The sequence below is a fragment of the Peromyscus leucopus genome, chromosome 10 (assembly GCF_004664715.2).
Source record: "Peromyscus leucopus breed LL Stock chromosome 10, UCI_PerLeu_2.1, whole genome shotgun sequence".
Taxonomy (NCBI): Eukaryota; Metazoa; Chordata; class Mammalia; order Rodentia; family Cricetidae; genus Peromyscus; species Peromyscus leucopus.
In genome coordinates this window covers 5,112,679-5,128,489 of record NC_051071.1, presented here as the reverse complement: position 1 = coordinate 5,128,489, position 15,811 = coordinate 5,112,679, and the positions used below count along the sequence as shown (strand labels likewise).

General features: G+C 45.9%; 1 protein-coding gene across 8 annotated transcripts in view; it reads right to left on the bottom strand.

The window, feature by feature from the left end:
* Eml6 (EMAP like 6) overlaps positions 1–15,811 on the bottom strand; it is a 268,175-nt gene that overhangs the window by 19,230 nt on the left and 233,134 nt on the right. For 3 of the 8 annotated variants that reach the window (XM_028891555.2, XM_037208909.1, XM_028891556.2), the window contains 4 exons: positions 5,278–5,292; positions 3,999–4,007; positions 3,087–3,165; positions 102–231 (listed from right to left, as the gene is read on the bottom strand). In XM_028891555.2, coding sequence (XP_028747388.1) covers positions 102–231; positions 3,087–3,165; positions 3,999–4,007; positions 5,278–5,292 — 233 coding nt within the window. Of the gene's footprint in view, positions 1–101; positions 232–3,086; positions 3,166–3,998; positions 4,008–5,276; positions 5,293–15,811 lie in introns of those variants that run through there. The other 5 variants (XM_037208907.1, XM_028891557.2, XR_005092273.1 and 2 more) reach the window with 5 other exon arrangements.

The following is a 15,811-nucleotide window of genomic DNA, read 5'->3' as shown; positions in this document are numbered from 1 at the left end:
CCTGGATGAGGGTGGAACGGCTCTAAGGGGAGAGGTTTGGGACGTCAAACGAGTGGGAAAACAGGCAGACAGGTGTGCACTGTGGCTTCTCCCAAAGCTACCTGTGGAGAGGTTCTGTACAATGCCAGCAGCCGCAGTGTGGAAAATGATGTCGGCACCATCATTAAGGTAATGCAGGTTGTTCCGGCAGTCAAACCCTCTGTAGCCAAACACATGGTCCAGAGCCAGCTCCTGCATGCACACACACAGAGTAAGTCCACACTTAGCAGCTAACAGCAGAGGAACAATCCCACACTGCACATTGCATGAATAGCCACACATGTCACAGGAACACTATATGAGGCAGATGACATTCACTGAAGGCTCTGGACTAGCTGAGGATGGAACACAGCCCTTTATTTAGTCCCCTGAAATGTTGGGTGACAGTGACTTCCCTAAGTAAACCAAAGCGACTTCTTGGTTCTTCAGGTGAGTCAAAATGTACATGCTGGATGGCCTCCAATGGTCACCTACAAGTGCCACATTTATTCACTGGCAGATATTCACTCCTTAGCTCAGATGAACAGTGGTTCAGAGGCTGCCAGGAAACTGTCCCAGAGGCAGCTGTGACTGGCTGCTGCTGCTGGGTGAGCGGAGGCCATGCCCGATGTGTTGGTTATAATCTGTCCCATGAAGTTCCTGTGCATTTGCATTTTCCCAAGCAACTAGACACTACTCTGGATTCACATTTTTATCTTTTGTCTTGTCCTCTATGACAAAGAGCAGTGGCTGATTGAGACCAATTTTTTATTCCATTCAACACACTTGTGCTGGGTTCCTCCACACTTGGCCTTGTGTTAGCTCATGGGATATAAAGTTTATAGTGTGTGGGTCCCACTTCTCCAGTTTCCCTGATTCTGGTGTTTCTGAAGCTTGCCAATTGCAAACATCAGATTAACTCTCCTAAAATGCCACAGTGTTTCTTTACTGAAGAGCATTCATTGCCTTTCACTGCCTCTAGGATAAACCCCAAACTCCTTGAGTTGGCACAACAAGCCTTACTTACACACCCAACCACCCTCTGAGCATCCTGGGCAAGCTGACGGCCACTTAGCCCATTTGCCATAAGCTTTCCTGTGTTCCCTAACATACCCCTTACCTGGAAGGTCCTTCTCCTTCCAACTAAATGAATCTCTTCTCATCCCTGATTCCCTCAAAATGTTCCCCAGGAATGCATTTAATATGGGACTGTTGTTTTAACTTTGGCACAGTGGCCGTGCCTTAATCTACTATTTCAGGCAGCAATTGTGACTCCACAGTTACCAGCCTGCTTCTCTGGCAGTGGCCTGGCCACTCAGGCTGAAGCCTGGCAGGAATTCTGTTACCGCAGGCACTGGCTCTGCTGCTGCCATTAAAGGTAGCTTTAACTAAATCTATCATTCTATTTATAAATAAAGCTCGAGACTCAAAGGCTGGGGTGAAAACCTGCTAGCTCAGAGAAGTTGAGTAGCACCTAGCTAACTTTCCCTCCTTGCTGGTGTCTCCCAAAAAGCCCATCCTTCTCTCTGTCAAAACAGAAAAAGACATGCCACTCAAAATCCCTCCCTACTACTTCCCGTGCATCTCTCTATCTCTCCCGGGTACCCTCTGATGCTCTATGATTACTCTCTGTGAACTAGTTGCTAACTCAGCCTCCTGACCCAAGGTTAGTTTTATTTAATTAATGCAAATGCAAACTCGGGGTTCACAGTGATCAAATATCCCCCAACATGGGGCTTTGCCCTGAATACAGTGGTCAGTTGACCCAAGTGTGGCTAATCAGACAGTCTCCTAGAAATTTAGAGTAGACATTGGTAGGCTCAGGAGTTTAACCACCTGAGGAACTGTAGACTCAGGGGGTAAGAAGCCCACACTAGCATTGTGTTTAAGACAGCAGTTCAAGAAGTTTTTAGAGAAAAACACTTCAGGCCCCCATGAGCACTTGCTTGACAGAAGATTGGCACCATTCTGGCTTATGACGGCCCTTCTAGAAGCTGTTGGATCCTGTCTTTCCTGAAACTAAGCTGCATTTCCTGACCTGAGCTGTCTTCTAAAATAAATATCTCAAAAACAGTTCCTTTCCAGAAAAAAAAAAAAAAAGATATTCTGGCACCAGTGTGGGTTCAGAGGTAGACAATGTATGAGTGTGTGCTGAGGCCTGAGGACATGGATGTGGTGGAGCTGGGTAGGAGGGGTCAGGATGAGGGACACCATAAATGAAGGTCCTACACAGATATCTGATCCCAGAGAAAGGCCTGGAAGAACTGCAGTGTGGGGAACTGAGGAACTGAAACACAGGACCTCAAAGTCCAAAACCATTTGAGAGGATGAGTTCAGAGTTGGAGATTTGAGTTGCAAGAGAATTGTAAGTCATGAGCTAGGAAGGTCTCTCTGGTTGAGGTTTTTCAGACTGTAACCATGACTCTCACTGGCAATGTGGGAATATTTTTGGGTATTAAAGCCAGCATAAGGTATGAAAGATCTGAGCTTTGAAGAGAGGACTCTGGGGTGGTGGGTCTGTGAAAACAGCAGGTTCACTGAAGCTGATCCTCAAGGTTCAACCTTAAGCCCAGATCTTCCTCCATCACTGGACTGATGACCTTAGGAATAGGTCCTTATTATCCCTGAACCATAGAGGCCTCATTTGCAAATGAAAGTAACAGTCCCCAGCTTACATGTGAGAATTGGATGAAAGGCTCCAGAAGAAAGTGAGGTGAAAGACACTATGGCTTACGTGCCGCCCACTTCTTTCTGAAGTCCAGGGAGTCGAGTGTATAGGGCAACAGAGTCATGTTTAAGGGACACAATGCATTTTAGAGTAGGTAATGGCTGATAAGGCTTAGTGACAGGGCTGAGGGAGAAGGAACGTGACCTGGCAGGTGTAATGTTGGTCCTGGAGATGGGGCAGGGGAACAATGCCATACAGAATGGAGATAGGGACACAGGGAGCCAATAGACCCATCTGGGCTCATTTGATGGGGTCTCTAGGTTGGTCGAATGAAGGTATGATATCTGCCAGTGTAGAGCATCATTAACTAGGTAAAAACATGATCATGTGACCACCTCACCTCAACCAGCTTTTTCTTTTTAGAGATGTTGTTCTTCTGGAGTTTCTCTGGCTGGGGAGCTGCCCGGCTTACGGGTGGTCTGAAACAGAAGTCAGAGAAAGCACAGAATTGAATAAAAAGCTGCTTGTGCAGCAGCTAGCTAAAGCCAGAGCCAGGGAAGGTCCTCAGAGGACATTCCCCTTGGGGCTGTTGTGTCTGGCTTTCCTCTCTCCCCATTAGAAGCAGTGACTTGGAATCTGACCTGCTGAACTGCAGGTGTGGGCTGGGCTCACAGGGCAGAGTTGGGTTTCCATATGCTATAGCACCTTTGTAGCATCAGTCCCATTTCCCCAATTCCCAACAACATCCTGGGGTCTAAGAAGAACCCTTGGCTAGAGAGACGCACTTTAGAACTAAGGATGAGTAAATGCATGAGAAAGAAAAGGTCATGTTTCCTGACTTCACTGGCCATTTCCCAACAGGAATATGCCAGTGTTACTGAGAATCAGGTGGTCAAGAGCCGGGCTGCTGTGCATCAGGACTCGGAAGCCAAGCTTTGGAACAGGCCCTGAGGCTATGGGCAAAGTACCCAGCTGGTCTGGTCATAGACAAGGGCAAGAAGGAAGAAAGGACTGAGAACTCATGCCTCCCACTCTGCCTCAAAACTCAGGGTCATGATCCAAGTTAAGCTGCTATCACTACACCAAAGTTTGCTTCTCCCTTCTTAACTTTGGGGAGTGACACTCCCAAACTTAGCTAAGAGATTTTACTTGGAGGAAAAAGGACTCCTGTCAGTGGCATTGGGTTCTTTCTGGTCAGACTTCTGTAATCTTAGAGAAATCAGGGATGGCAGGAGGGATCCCACCCCAAGTCCTGCCTCACGTCCCACACCGCCAGTCAGTGTTCTAAAGAAACACAAAGAGAAAGAATTACCTCGATCCCCTTGGAAGCAGAAAACAAAGCAAAGTGAGAACTCAGTACAGGTTAGAGCAGTGTCAGCAAGCACCTCACTCATGCACAAGCATTTCCCACGTGAACAAACATTCCGGTGTGGCACAAACCATGCTCCTCCAACATGCCAACCAAGAACTAAAACAGAAATGAAAGAGTGCACCAGGCTACACACTCAGAAAGTCATACCCTGGCGTCTCTGGGCAAAGCGCACTAAGTGCCTGGAGGATGGAGAGAAAGGAGGCTTGTGAAAGCTTCCTGCATGCTCACGGCTCCATGCCTGGACTCTGCTTATTTACATGTGCGGGAGAGACGCATTGTCAGGAAAAACAACGGCATCCTCTTGAATGTCTTTGGGGAGTTGGGCACAATGGATTGCTTTGTTCCCAAATTAATTTTGACTCATAATTTAGCCTAATAATCCTCAGGTTTTCCGTAGGTCAGCTCCGGCTGGGATAGTTAACAGGGAAACAAGGCACCTTTATTTCCTCAGAACTCCTTCCATCCAAACATGTTATGTAATCATGAGTGATAATTGGACCAAATGGAGCTAAAATGGTGAGAGGACATATTTGCAGATGACACCCCCAGTTGACATTATTTCCATCGAACCGAGCAAAATCTTGGGATAGGGCATGCCAGTTCCCACAACAGACACTTCCTGTACATTCATTATCACTTCCCAGGACATCTGCTCTTTCTTCTGTTTTAGTGGGACTTTCAGATCAAATCTGTGGGTTTCTTCTTTTACCTAAGAATGTTTAAGTGTGTGACCAAAGCGAGCCGGGGAGGCTGCAATGGGAGCAAGAGTGTGCTAGAACTGTCGCACGGCATAACTTACGACTCAACACAGAGCTGGGTTCCAGGGTACACACAGGCTGTATAATATACAACATATTATACAGTATGCATACAAGCGCAGATACTGTTTATATATACATGAGCTTGTATATATACACAGAAAGGCAATCTGATGCTTTTTTCATCCTTATTTTTTTTTTCAGCTAAAAAGAAAAAAAAAAGAAGAAGAGAAAAAAGACCCTGAAAACTTGAGCGGTAAAGCAGTCTCAGAGTGTGTCATTCTTAGTGTACAAGCACAGGCTACAGCTGTCACTTCAGATGGAAGAGAGGAAGGAGCAGTGGGAGAGGCCTGCATGGGCAGAGCAGCCGCCCAGCACGGAGCCTCTGTGCTCGATGCTGACACGGAGCACAAGGCCCTCACTCAACACCAGAGCTTTTCCAGAGTGCTGCACATACTTACTTGACAATTCCCTGCCTCCAAAGGAAAGCAAGTTAAAACACAATACAAGCATTAAAAGCTTCTTTCCAAGCATCTATAAACAGTGTTTGAATATCAGATGTGGGAGGAACTGACAAAAACTTAGAGCACAGCTGAATGCTGGCGGGTTAGAATTTTTTCAGCACTTCTAAATCCTTCCAGATTTAGATCCCACTGGAAATGTCACTCTGAGAAACTCTGCTGAGGTGGGAATGAACAGAGGACATGAGAACATTCACTGAAGTTTTGGTCCAATATACTTTTTATAGTTGGTTGTTTCTTTTGGCTCAGGCTGGGAAAGCCGGGAGGACAGTGAGTGCTCCTGGAGTTTGGTAAGGGACCTAACAGATTTAAGAAAACTGCAGAGGTAGGGGCTGCCAGGATGTGGGGGTAATGTGGGCAGGAGGAACCCAGACACAAGAGAAAGGAGGGCTTCGAAATGGCTTGGAAAGGGAACTTCTATGGTGATATTTCATTTGTGCACCCCAATAAAGTTTATCTGAGGATCAGAGGAAAAAGCCAGCCACTATACTAAACACAGAAGTCAGGCAGCGGTGGCACACGCCTTTAGTCCTATCAGGGATCTGTTTGGATCTCTGTGAGTCCAAGGCCACACTGGGAACAGAGCCAGGTGTGGTGGCACACGCCTTAAATCCCAAAACTAGTTAACCATAAAGGTCTGGAGGTCTGTATAGACAGACAGAAAGTGACAGAGCTGAGCAGGAAGAGGAAGTGATATAGCTGGACAGAGAGAGCAAATGAGATAGCAGAACAGAAAGGTATATAGACATAGGTATACAGGAAGCAGGTCTCGTTGGAAGCTGAGGGTCGGTAAGGTGAGATTGGCTATGGCTTTTCCTATTCCTCTGATCTCTCAGGTTTTAACCCAATATCTGGCTCCAGGTTTTTTAATTTAATAAGAGCGTTTAGCAATTTGTCTACAAACTTCCATCACAGGAGAGATGCTGAGGAAAGGAGCTGGACAAGAAAGCGGGGTAATCCTGAGAGGATGGCTGACAGGAGACCCTAGAAGAGGCCGTGTGACTATGTGTGGCCTGTTGAGGAATGCAGCAGCCTTATTCTTGGACCCAGTGCTGGGGAGGGAAACAGGCTGCTGAAGATCTGTCTTATACCGTGGTACAATCTGTGAACAGTGACCACAGGAAGTCAGTGCCCAGCATGTTTTTAGCTTTTAGCTGGACAATGTTTAATGTTGAAAGTGTTCTTAGAGGAAACATAAATTGGTTTGGATTCCAAAATGGGCCATAAAATGCTCCAAGAATTTTCAAAACATCTTAGAAAATCCAGCCATGTTTATCACTTGGACCTGAAGTCCATTTTATAACTGATCTCTCACAAGGTCACTCCATGAATAGGATTCTGGGATTCAATAAACCCTAGGTACAAGACAGTATTTATGAATGTGTGTGAAAGGAGGCACATTTCAGAGAGGGGGTAGAGGGGGGAAGAAGGGAGATAGATAGATAGATAGATAGATAGATAGATAGATAGATAGATAGATAGATAGACAGATAGATAATATATCTCTACTATACTCTCAATGTTTCAAGATTAACTCAGGTTTAGAGAAAGTCTCCAAAGCTGTGGGAACTATATGTTATTAAAACATTCTATTAGGTCTGTCCCTATGACTTCTAGAACCATCTAGAGCAGTGGTTCTTAACCTTCCTAATGCTGTGACTCTTTAATACAGTTTCTTATGTTGTGGTGATATCAATCCTAAAATTATTTTTTGTTGCTACTTCATAACTATAATTTTGCTATTGTTATGATCATAATGTAAATATCTGATATGCAGGATATCCATTGTGCAACCTCTGTGAAAGGGTCATTTGACACAAAGGGGTCATGACCCACAGGTTGAGAACCAGATCTACAGGGTTGATCAGTGGTGACATGGAATAAAGGGCAAAGAATCAGGTAGAGAATCATGGGATGTTCTAAAAAAGCCTGACATCTTGAAAATGCTCTGCCTGAAGCCTAGGACAATGCACCTGCTCCCCAGAGTATCACGGGCTCAGATGAATGGCTGAAGGTCAAAAGGACAGTGAGGAGGCCCAAGTACTAACTAAGGACTAAGTAACACTGGACAGATTGTCAAGAGGCCTCTGTACTGATGCCAGGATGATGATGAACACCTTGATCGGAGCCATGACTGAGGAGAAAGAAAAGGTCGAGGTGGAAATAACGTTCAGCAGGCTTCACTGAGCTCTGGAGCTGACTGGCTTTCTGGGATGGAGCAAGAGACATAACCCCAGCAGATTTCTGAGCAGGAGTCCGTCTGTCGGGGGTGATGGCACCACCAATGAAGGGGAGGGCTGTGAGGGGAAATCGACTTCAGAATTGACAAGTTGAGCACTGGACAATCCCATTGGAGTCAGAGATGTGATGCTGGGAATTCCAGGCAATGGATGAGACCCACAGGATTAATCAGGGAGAAGGTAGAGAGTAGAGACAAGGCAGTCAAAGATGATGGAGAGCTAACAGTAGCTGGGGAATGAGAAGGGAGGGTAAAGAAGGAAAGTCGTTTAAAAACAAACAAACAAAAAACAAAAGCAAGTGAGAGAGCTATGTCTAAAATTGTCCTGCCTATCATGGCGGCTACTGAGTACTTGAACTGTGACTACTCCAAATTAAGATGTGCTATGAGTGTAAAACACACATCAAGACTTTAAGACCTAGCAAAACAGGGACTTTTTTTTTTCTGTTTGTATAGCCAAGCCTAGTTTTGAATTCTAAATCCTTCTGCCTCTGTAGCCCCAATGCAGGGGTTACAGGTGCACATTACCAAGCTCAGATGTAAAATAATTTTTAAAAAATGTAAACTCATTGACACTAATTATGGTTTGAGATAATGTTTTTCATATATTGGTTAAATTATATATATATATATATATAATAATGTCAACTGGGCAGCAGTGGCGCACGCCTTTAATCCCAGCACTCAGGAGGCAGAGCCAGGCGGACCTCTGTGAGTTCGAGGCCAGCCTGGACTACAGAATGAGATCCAGGACAGGCACCAAAACTACACAGAGAAACCCTGTCTCGAAAAACCACACACACACACACACACACACACACACACACACACACACACACGTCACCCTCTCAGCACCTTTTACGTGTGAATTCTAGAGAAATCAATTGTATGTGGATTACACATTTTTGTCACCCAAGGCTACTCTGGAAGAAACAAAAGCAAAGATAGATGTGGAGTTCTAGGGGCCTGGAAAGGATGTCCTCACGTTACAACAGTCAGGAAAGAAGACACATGAGAAGGGACAGAGAGTGAAAGAACGACGATGTGAAACCTGGTTGAGAGGGGAAAAGGAGGGAAGAAGGAAAAACTGTAAGAGCAAAGGATCTGCCTTCCTCAGAAGGGAGTTAGACATGGGCAGAAAAGGCTGGGACATCTTTGTTGGCTGAAAATGTGGCTCCAGCTATGGGACAAAGGGAGAAGAAATGAGGAACATGGATGGACAGGAATTCAGCGCCTAAGCTCCAAATGAAGGTCCAGTTGGAACAGGAAAAGGGACTCACTTCCTCTGAGAAGGAAGGAGGTAAGTGGTTAGGAGGAAGGACAGTCAAGACCGAGCTGTACTCATGGCGTCTGTGCTGTCAGTGACAGAGCAGAGCAAAGCCAAGAAGACTGCAGGGCGGCAGCTGACTGGTGGAGGAGGAGAAGCTGGAGAGGGAGCAGCACAGAGAGCCTGAGTGCAGCTGACAGTGTGAAGTTTCTGGGTGTGGCACTGCATTGATAGGAGATTTTCTAGCCGGGAAAGAGGAGAGGCAGGTGTAGGAAAAATATGCGGGGATGGCCAACGGGCCCAGGGGAGGGGCATTTGAGTAGAAGAGGGGTGGTAAGATTAGAAAGGAGGTGTGTGGGGGATGTCTAAACACTGGACACACAGGAAAGGTCAGCTTACTGGTGACACGGTGTCGACAGAAGGGAGCAGGTGAAGCTGCGACGGGAAAAGTTGTAGTTGACGACGTCACCATGGCATGGCAGTGGTACAGTTAGCCGGGTGACCATCGGCCAAACTCCTCAGACACAGGTAGCGTCAGGAGCAGAGGCAGCGCGGTGGGCTGGGAGAAGGGGTGTGTGCAGATGACAGAGTCTGGCACTAACTTGGAAGGAGCGGATGGCACAGAGCAGATCTGCATGCTGTCAGCCCACTCGAGGGAGCATCCTGCTCCCCACGCTGCACACCCACTCATGATGGCAAAGATCTCCTCAGTCACCACATTTTCACCACAGAGCACACGAGAGAGAAACCGTCCCTGATGTCACCTAATCCCTTCAAATGGAGTCTCTGAGATAGCACAGGAAGACTCCAACCCAATCCCGTCACAGCCTTGGAGAGCTGATCCCCTTTGACAGAGGAGAGCTTGCTTAGTTTTGATGCTTTTATTTTTCAATCTCCGAGAGTAAGTTTCTTACAACTAATTAAGAGTAAGTTTCTTTCAACTAATTACATGGGAGGGTTTCCTGGGCACATGTTAAAACCGCACACTAGCACTTTACCTCAGGGTTTTTACACCTTACCACTCTAGAAAAGACAGGCTGCTCTAAAATGTGTGGCAGTTTTAAGTTTATAAATTATCAGCTATATATAGAAACCACTGCTTTGCTTCAAACCAACATTTAAAAAAAAAGTCAAGGGTTTTGCAGAAAGAAAAGCATTTATGAAAATAGCATTACATTCACTTAAAAGTCAACTATTCAGCTTTTTGGTGATTATCTACCTAAACATAGGCCTTGGAAATGATTGATTCTAGCATTTCAGGGCTTAATAGATACTTTAATTTTAGTTTATTCCATCCACCTTTATAAAAACAAGAATCTGGCTACATTCTACTTGCTCAGAGTAGTTACGAGGGCAGATTTTTCACAGGATCTGGGGTAGAGTGAGGAAGGAGAGCTGAGCCCACAGAGTCTCTGGGAATCGGAGGCCTGCTTGCACGGGCACTCTCCCCCCAGAAGGGTTGGGCTAGCTCTTCTGCAAAGCAAGCAGCCACAGGACTCCACAGGAGCAAGCTCTGGAATACTCCCTCTTCACCAGTGGACTGGGAACGCTGGACTAAAGGACCGTCCCTCCCATCGGGCAGAGCCAGATCTCAGTGCTCCCAGGATAAGCCTCAGTGGAGGATTTAGCAGCGTTGGGGTCTCATATGGCCTATTCTGCAGCACTTGCTTAGAAAGACTGTCAGTTCTTAGCAACCACACAAGATTTCAGAGCAGCCACTGACCAAGCAGGACAAAGGGCCTTTGTGAAGCCCGTGGAGCAGGAGGCTGTTCACTCACAGTTGACAGGATCATGGAGGAAAAGCTTGTCCTGCTTCATCCTGCCTTTGGCAAGCTTGAAATTCCCACACAGCTACTCATTAAAAACAAAGCATTTTATCAAAATTGGGGGCAGGTTCTCCCAGGAGATTTTCTTCTCCAAACATAGCATAAAAGGTTAGGGAAAAAAAAAACTGGGATTGCCTATATATGGTAATTTGCTTTAACGCAGGGAAACGTGTCTAACTTTCCTATATTTTTATCACTGTCAATCATGACCATGTTCTGGCATGCTCTTTGTTCCATCACAAATTGGCTGACAGGGCATCTTGGTGTGTAAAGCAGATTGATGGCTATGGTAACACATATATGTTTATTTTCAGTTCCCTTTACCTTTTGTGACATAGATTTACCTGCTGTGTGCAAGGCGCTGGGCCAGCTACCCACACAGTGGTAGTAGCTCTATGATCAGTAACCTTCAGGGAGCCAAGAGTCCCACAGCAAAGTCTGCTTCCAATATAACTTAAAATATGTCTCAATGTTACAGACCAACATAATAAGGAATTACAGGAGGCAATTGAGGCTGAAACAAGGAAAAAACCAGGGCCTAAGAGACAGCTCAGTGGTTACTAGTGAGTTCCTCCAGTACAGAGTATGGCTTGATTCCCGGCACCCACATCTGACAGCCCACACTGCCTGAAACTATAACTCCAGAGGCTCCAATACCTCTAGTCGCCAAGGGAACCTGCACTCAGGTGTCATACTCATACACAGACATGCATGATCCCCCCCCCAAAACCTAACAAACAAAATCCCTATAACATTTCTTTATAGTACACATAGTAGACAATTCTTTGAATAGGTTTGCCTTTTCTTATGTCCATAAGCATACTCAAAGTTAAAAATAAAATATTCGATTATATCCATTTAACCATAAGCAGTGTTGGTTGTTTGAAAGAAAATGGCCCCCAAAGGGAGTGGCACTATTAGGTGGTGTGGCCTTGTTGGAGGAAGTGTGTCACTGTGGGAGCGGGCTTTGAGGTCTCCAATGCTCAAACTATGCTCAGTGTGGTAGACAGTTCACTTCCTGTTGCCTGCAGGTCAAGATGTAGAACTCTCATCTCCCTCTCTAGAACCAAGTCTGCCTGCACTCCGCCATGCACCACCATGACACGATAATAGACTAATCCTCTGAAACTGTAAGGTGCCACCACAATTCAACATTTTCCTTTATAAGCGTTGCTGTGAGCCAGTCAGTGGTGGCACACACCTTTAATCCCAGCACTCGGGAGGCCAAGCCAGGCGGATCTCTGTGAGTTGGAGGCCAGCCTGGGCTACAGAATGAGTTCCAGGAAAGGCGCCAAAGCTACACAGGGAAACCCTGTCTCAGGAAAAAATAAACAACAACAACAAAGAGTTGCTGTGTTTATGGTGTTTCTTCACAGCAATAGAAACCCTAACTATGACAGGCATGTTTAAAAATGTTTGGAAAACATTAATGCCACAGTGGAATTCTGCGGTTGTTTGCAGGTAGCACCTGTCAGTCAGCAGGTAAAGACACTGTCATTATAAAAGCTCCCAGCCAGGGCTGGCGAGATGGCCCTGTGGGTGAAGGCACTTGCTGCTCAACTCAACAGCCTGTGTTTGAACTCCGTACTCACACTGTGGAAGAAGAGAACCAGCACATGCCTCACGGTAACCTGCCCACATACATATAAACACACACAAACACATAAATAAATGCAAAAAAAAAAAGTTTTCTGAGCTCAAAATCTGCTCTTTGTCTAGGGTTAGTAAAGGTTCTTGGCTTCCTCAGGAATATATACCATAGGTTTAAGAGTGATTATATATCTAAAATATTAATGTAAGAGAATACTTACAATTAATTCATTTTTCATAATCCCTGATAAGGACAATTCTTGCCCTGCTACCTCAATGTTGTTGAAATCACTCTTGGGTGAATGCAAGCTGGGCTTAGAAGAAGGATGCTGTTGTCTCTGAGGAGGGACCAAAGAACTAACCTTAAGCCCTAACTGCGGTCTGTTTTAGGCAGCCATGACAGCACTCCAGAGAATCCATACTTTAACGAGCAGGCTCAGCCCGTGAGGAGTTTGACTCCTGGAGACTCGGATTGTCTTACACAGATAGACTCAAGAAGAGACAATTCACACTCTGAAACTTATTCCTTGAAAAGTACTGCTATGTCCACCTTACCACCTGGATGTGAACCCCACACAGGCATTCTACCCAGTGAGACCTCACAGACAGGGCATGGTGACACTTGACACTGTCCACAAGAAGCTGACCCCACGGCAGCAGAGGCCCTCTCTACCGTCTGCCCACTTCAGCCCAAACACCAAACTTCTGCCTTTTTCTCTTGGTAAATTCCTTCACTGCTCATGTGTCATGGCCTGTCTCTGCTGCTCTGCTAGCAAGTGTCTCCTCCTGGTGGTGCTGAGACCCATGGAGAGGGCAGTTTGTGAAACGACAACTTTTCTTCAGTCCCCACAAAGGAGAAAGGGAAAGAGAGCTCACTTGGAACATCCCCAAGTCTAGGGGTACCTAAACCACACGAAAACAAGGGTCCTATCTCTTCTGTGAACACTATGAGCCCCTCTTGTTGCTAGGGCAGGGTAGGGGAGACGGCGGAGCCCAGAGAGGGCACTGCAGAGTGGGGGGAGCAAGGATGACTGTTCAGGACCCCGACTTGGCTGCAGACCCTCAGCTGGGGTTACTGACAGGTGAGATCAACTCAGTGTGGGCAGTACAAGGGCACTACTGTGGGTGCTACCCGTGACACGGTACTACCCATGACACAGTACTACCCGTGACACAGGGAAAGGAGCTTGACAGAGAAGAAGACTGTCTGGTCCCTAGGGTCTTCCCACACACCCACTGTCACATTCCTCAACAACAGGAGCAATGGGCAGTGCCGCGGAGAGCAGCCTGGAGGCAAGGAGTCCTCCACTTCAAGGCACATCTTCATTGCTTTAATTGGTAGCATCCCAGATAAGAGGGACCTTACAGGAGGAACTACTTTTTGTTCTTTACTCTATTGAACTTTGCTCTAACTGGAAAGTTCATCCATTCTGCCAGAGCCACTGCTGATCCCTTTGCTGATAGGAACCTGCTTCTCTGAGCCTCCTCTGGGGGCTGGAGTTCAGTGAGTCTCCAGTAAAGCTCCAGGCCCTCAGCACCAGGTTGTGAGTGTCTCCTCAGTGTGAGACGACCACTGTTGGTCTACTCTTACTGCATTGTGTAAGCCAATCTCATAAGTTCCTTTTTAAATATAAACTCATTCTTCCAGTTCTATTCCTCTAGGGGACCCTGGCTAATGCAGCTGCTCCTGTCAGGGGCTTGCCAAACCATGAGTAATTAATATAAAATAGTTTAAAAGTCATTTTTAAATACTTGTAGGAAATTAGGAGGTTCTCTCTCTCTCTCTCTCTCTCTCTCTCTCTCTCTCTCTCTCTCTCTCTCTCTCTCTCTCTCTCTCACACACACACACACACACACACACACCAGCTGAGTATCTAGACCAAATATATTTACTTAGAGCCAGTGAGATGGCTCAGCAGGGGAGCTGCTGACCCTGAAGACCTGAGTCTTAACTTCCAGAACCTACATGACAGAAGGAAAGAACTGCTTTTACAGGCTGCCCCCTGGCCTGCATGGTGGCACAAATGTACTCCCTCCATGCAAATAAATGAATAAATGTAGAAAACTAAATATATCTGATACATTAGTGACTAAAAGAAGCACCATAATTTTACAGTTATTCACAATTAATAAATAAAAGTGCATTAAACTGGTGCTAAGACAATGCAATTTAAAATTAAAAACTCTGCTACATAATTTATTTTTAGAAACGCCTTTTTGGGCAGAAACCAAGTGAGAGAGGCCGGCAACAGCTCAAGACATTTCTGAGCAAAGAGTAACTGTGCCTCAGGTCAAGCGAGGTTTTGATTCGTGGCCACAGTTACACAGCTTCTGGGATAAGAACACAAAGAAAGTTGGGTTGAACTTGTTTTAGTCACGGGTGAAACTGAAGCCCTGGATCCTTTTACTCATCAAAAGCTGCAGCCCCAGTGCTTACTATGGGGTTTGAAAACTGTGCAGGCGTCCAATACAGGTGCACAGAGAAAACTCCAACTTAAGTGAGTGGCTGTCCCTGTGCCAATTTCCATAAAGATAGCCCAGTTTGTGCTCATGCTGTGTCTTTACCTTGAAGGTAGGTTTCTGTCTGAATGTAGGTTCCAAGTGAATATAGTAAATTAAAATCTCTGTTATTACTGTCTTTCACAACAGTCTAGTTTTAAATTTTTATTATCTTTCAGTGTGTATGGGCGTTTTGCCTGCATGTATATAAGTGCACTGCATGTGAGGCTGAAGGAGGGTGTCACATCCCCTGGAGCTGCAGTTACAGATGTTGTGAGCTGCCATGTGGGTGCTGGGAATCAAATCTGGGTCCTCTGCAAGAGCAGCGAGTGCTCTTAGTCGCTAAGCATCTCTCCAGTCTCCTCATGCAGACGGTTAAGTTATTAGGAAACACTCATGTTAGACAGCAGGCGCTTGAAAATAAACGGCTGGCTGAGGAGATGGCTCAGTGGGTAAAGAGCTCGCTATGCGAGCACAAGGACCCGAGTTCGAATCTCCAGAATCCACATTAAAGCTGTCAAGTTTCAGTCAGCAAAAGCAACACAGGGGGATGTAGTCAGCATTGTGTGCCCTTCCCACATCTCCAGCCCTTCTCCTCCTGCTAGCCTTAGAGAAACACCCACAGGTCTGTCCAGCCCTTCAGCTCCTGACTGGCCTCAGCAAACGGGAGGAACCCGCAGAGCAGACTGTGGAAGGAATCACCCCACTCCTGGTCATGCATCCTGCACGGTTGCTAGGCAGCAGCTTCATCCAAGGTTGGGGCTGGCTGAAGGAGTCCAAGTGAAGGCATGGTAAGCTGAGGCAAAGCCGACACGTGATTGGCATATTTCATGTGTGCTAAGTGCAGGCCAGCATTCTCTTCAGAGCAATTATTATTTTTTTCCTCACTTCCCAAAATATTGGAACTGAAGATCATATGACTTATGAAGAATAAAAAGTCACAATATGTTAGAAGTTGTACAAGAAGGCATGATGTAGTCTCATAGCTATTTTAAAGTCAAGTATTTGAATCTAATTAGAAATAATCCATGGCTGTCTTTGGAATAAAAAATT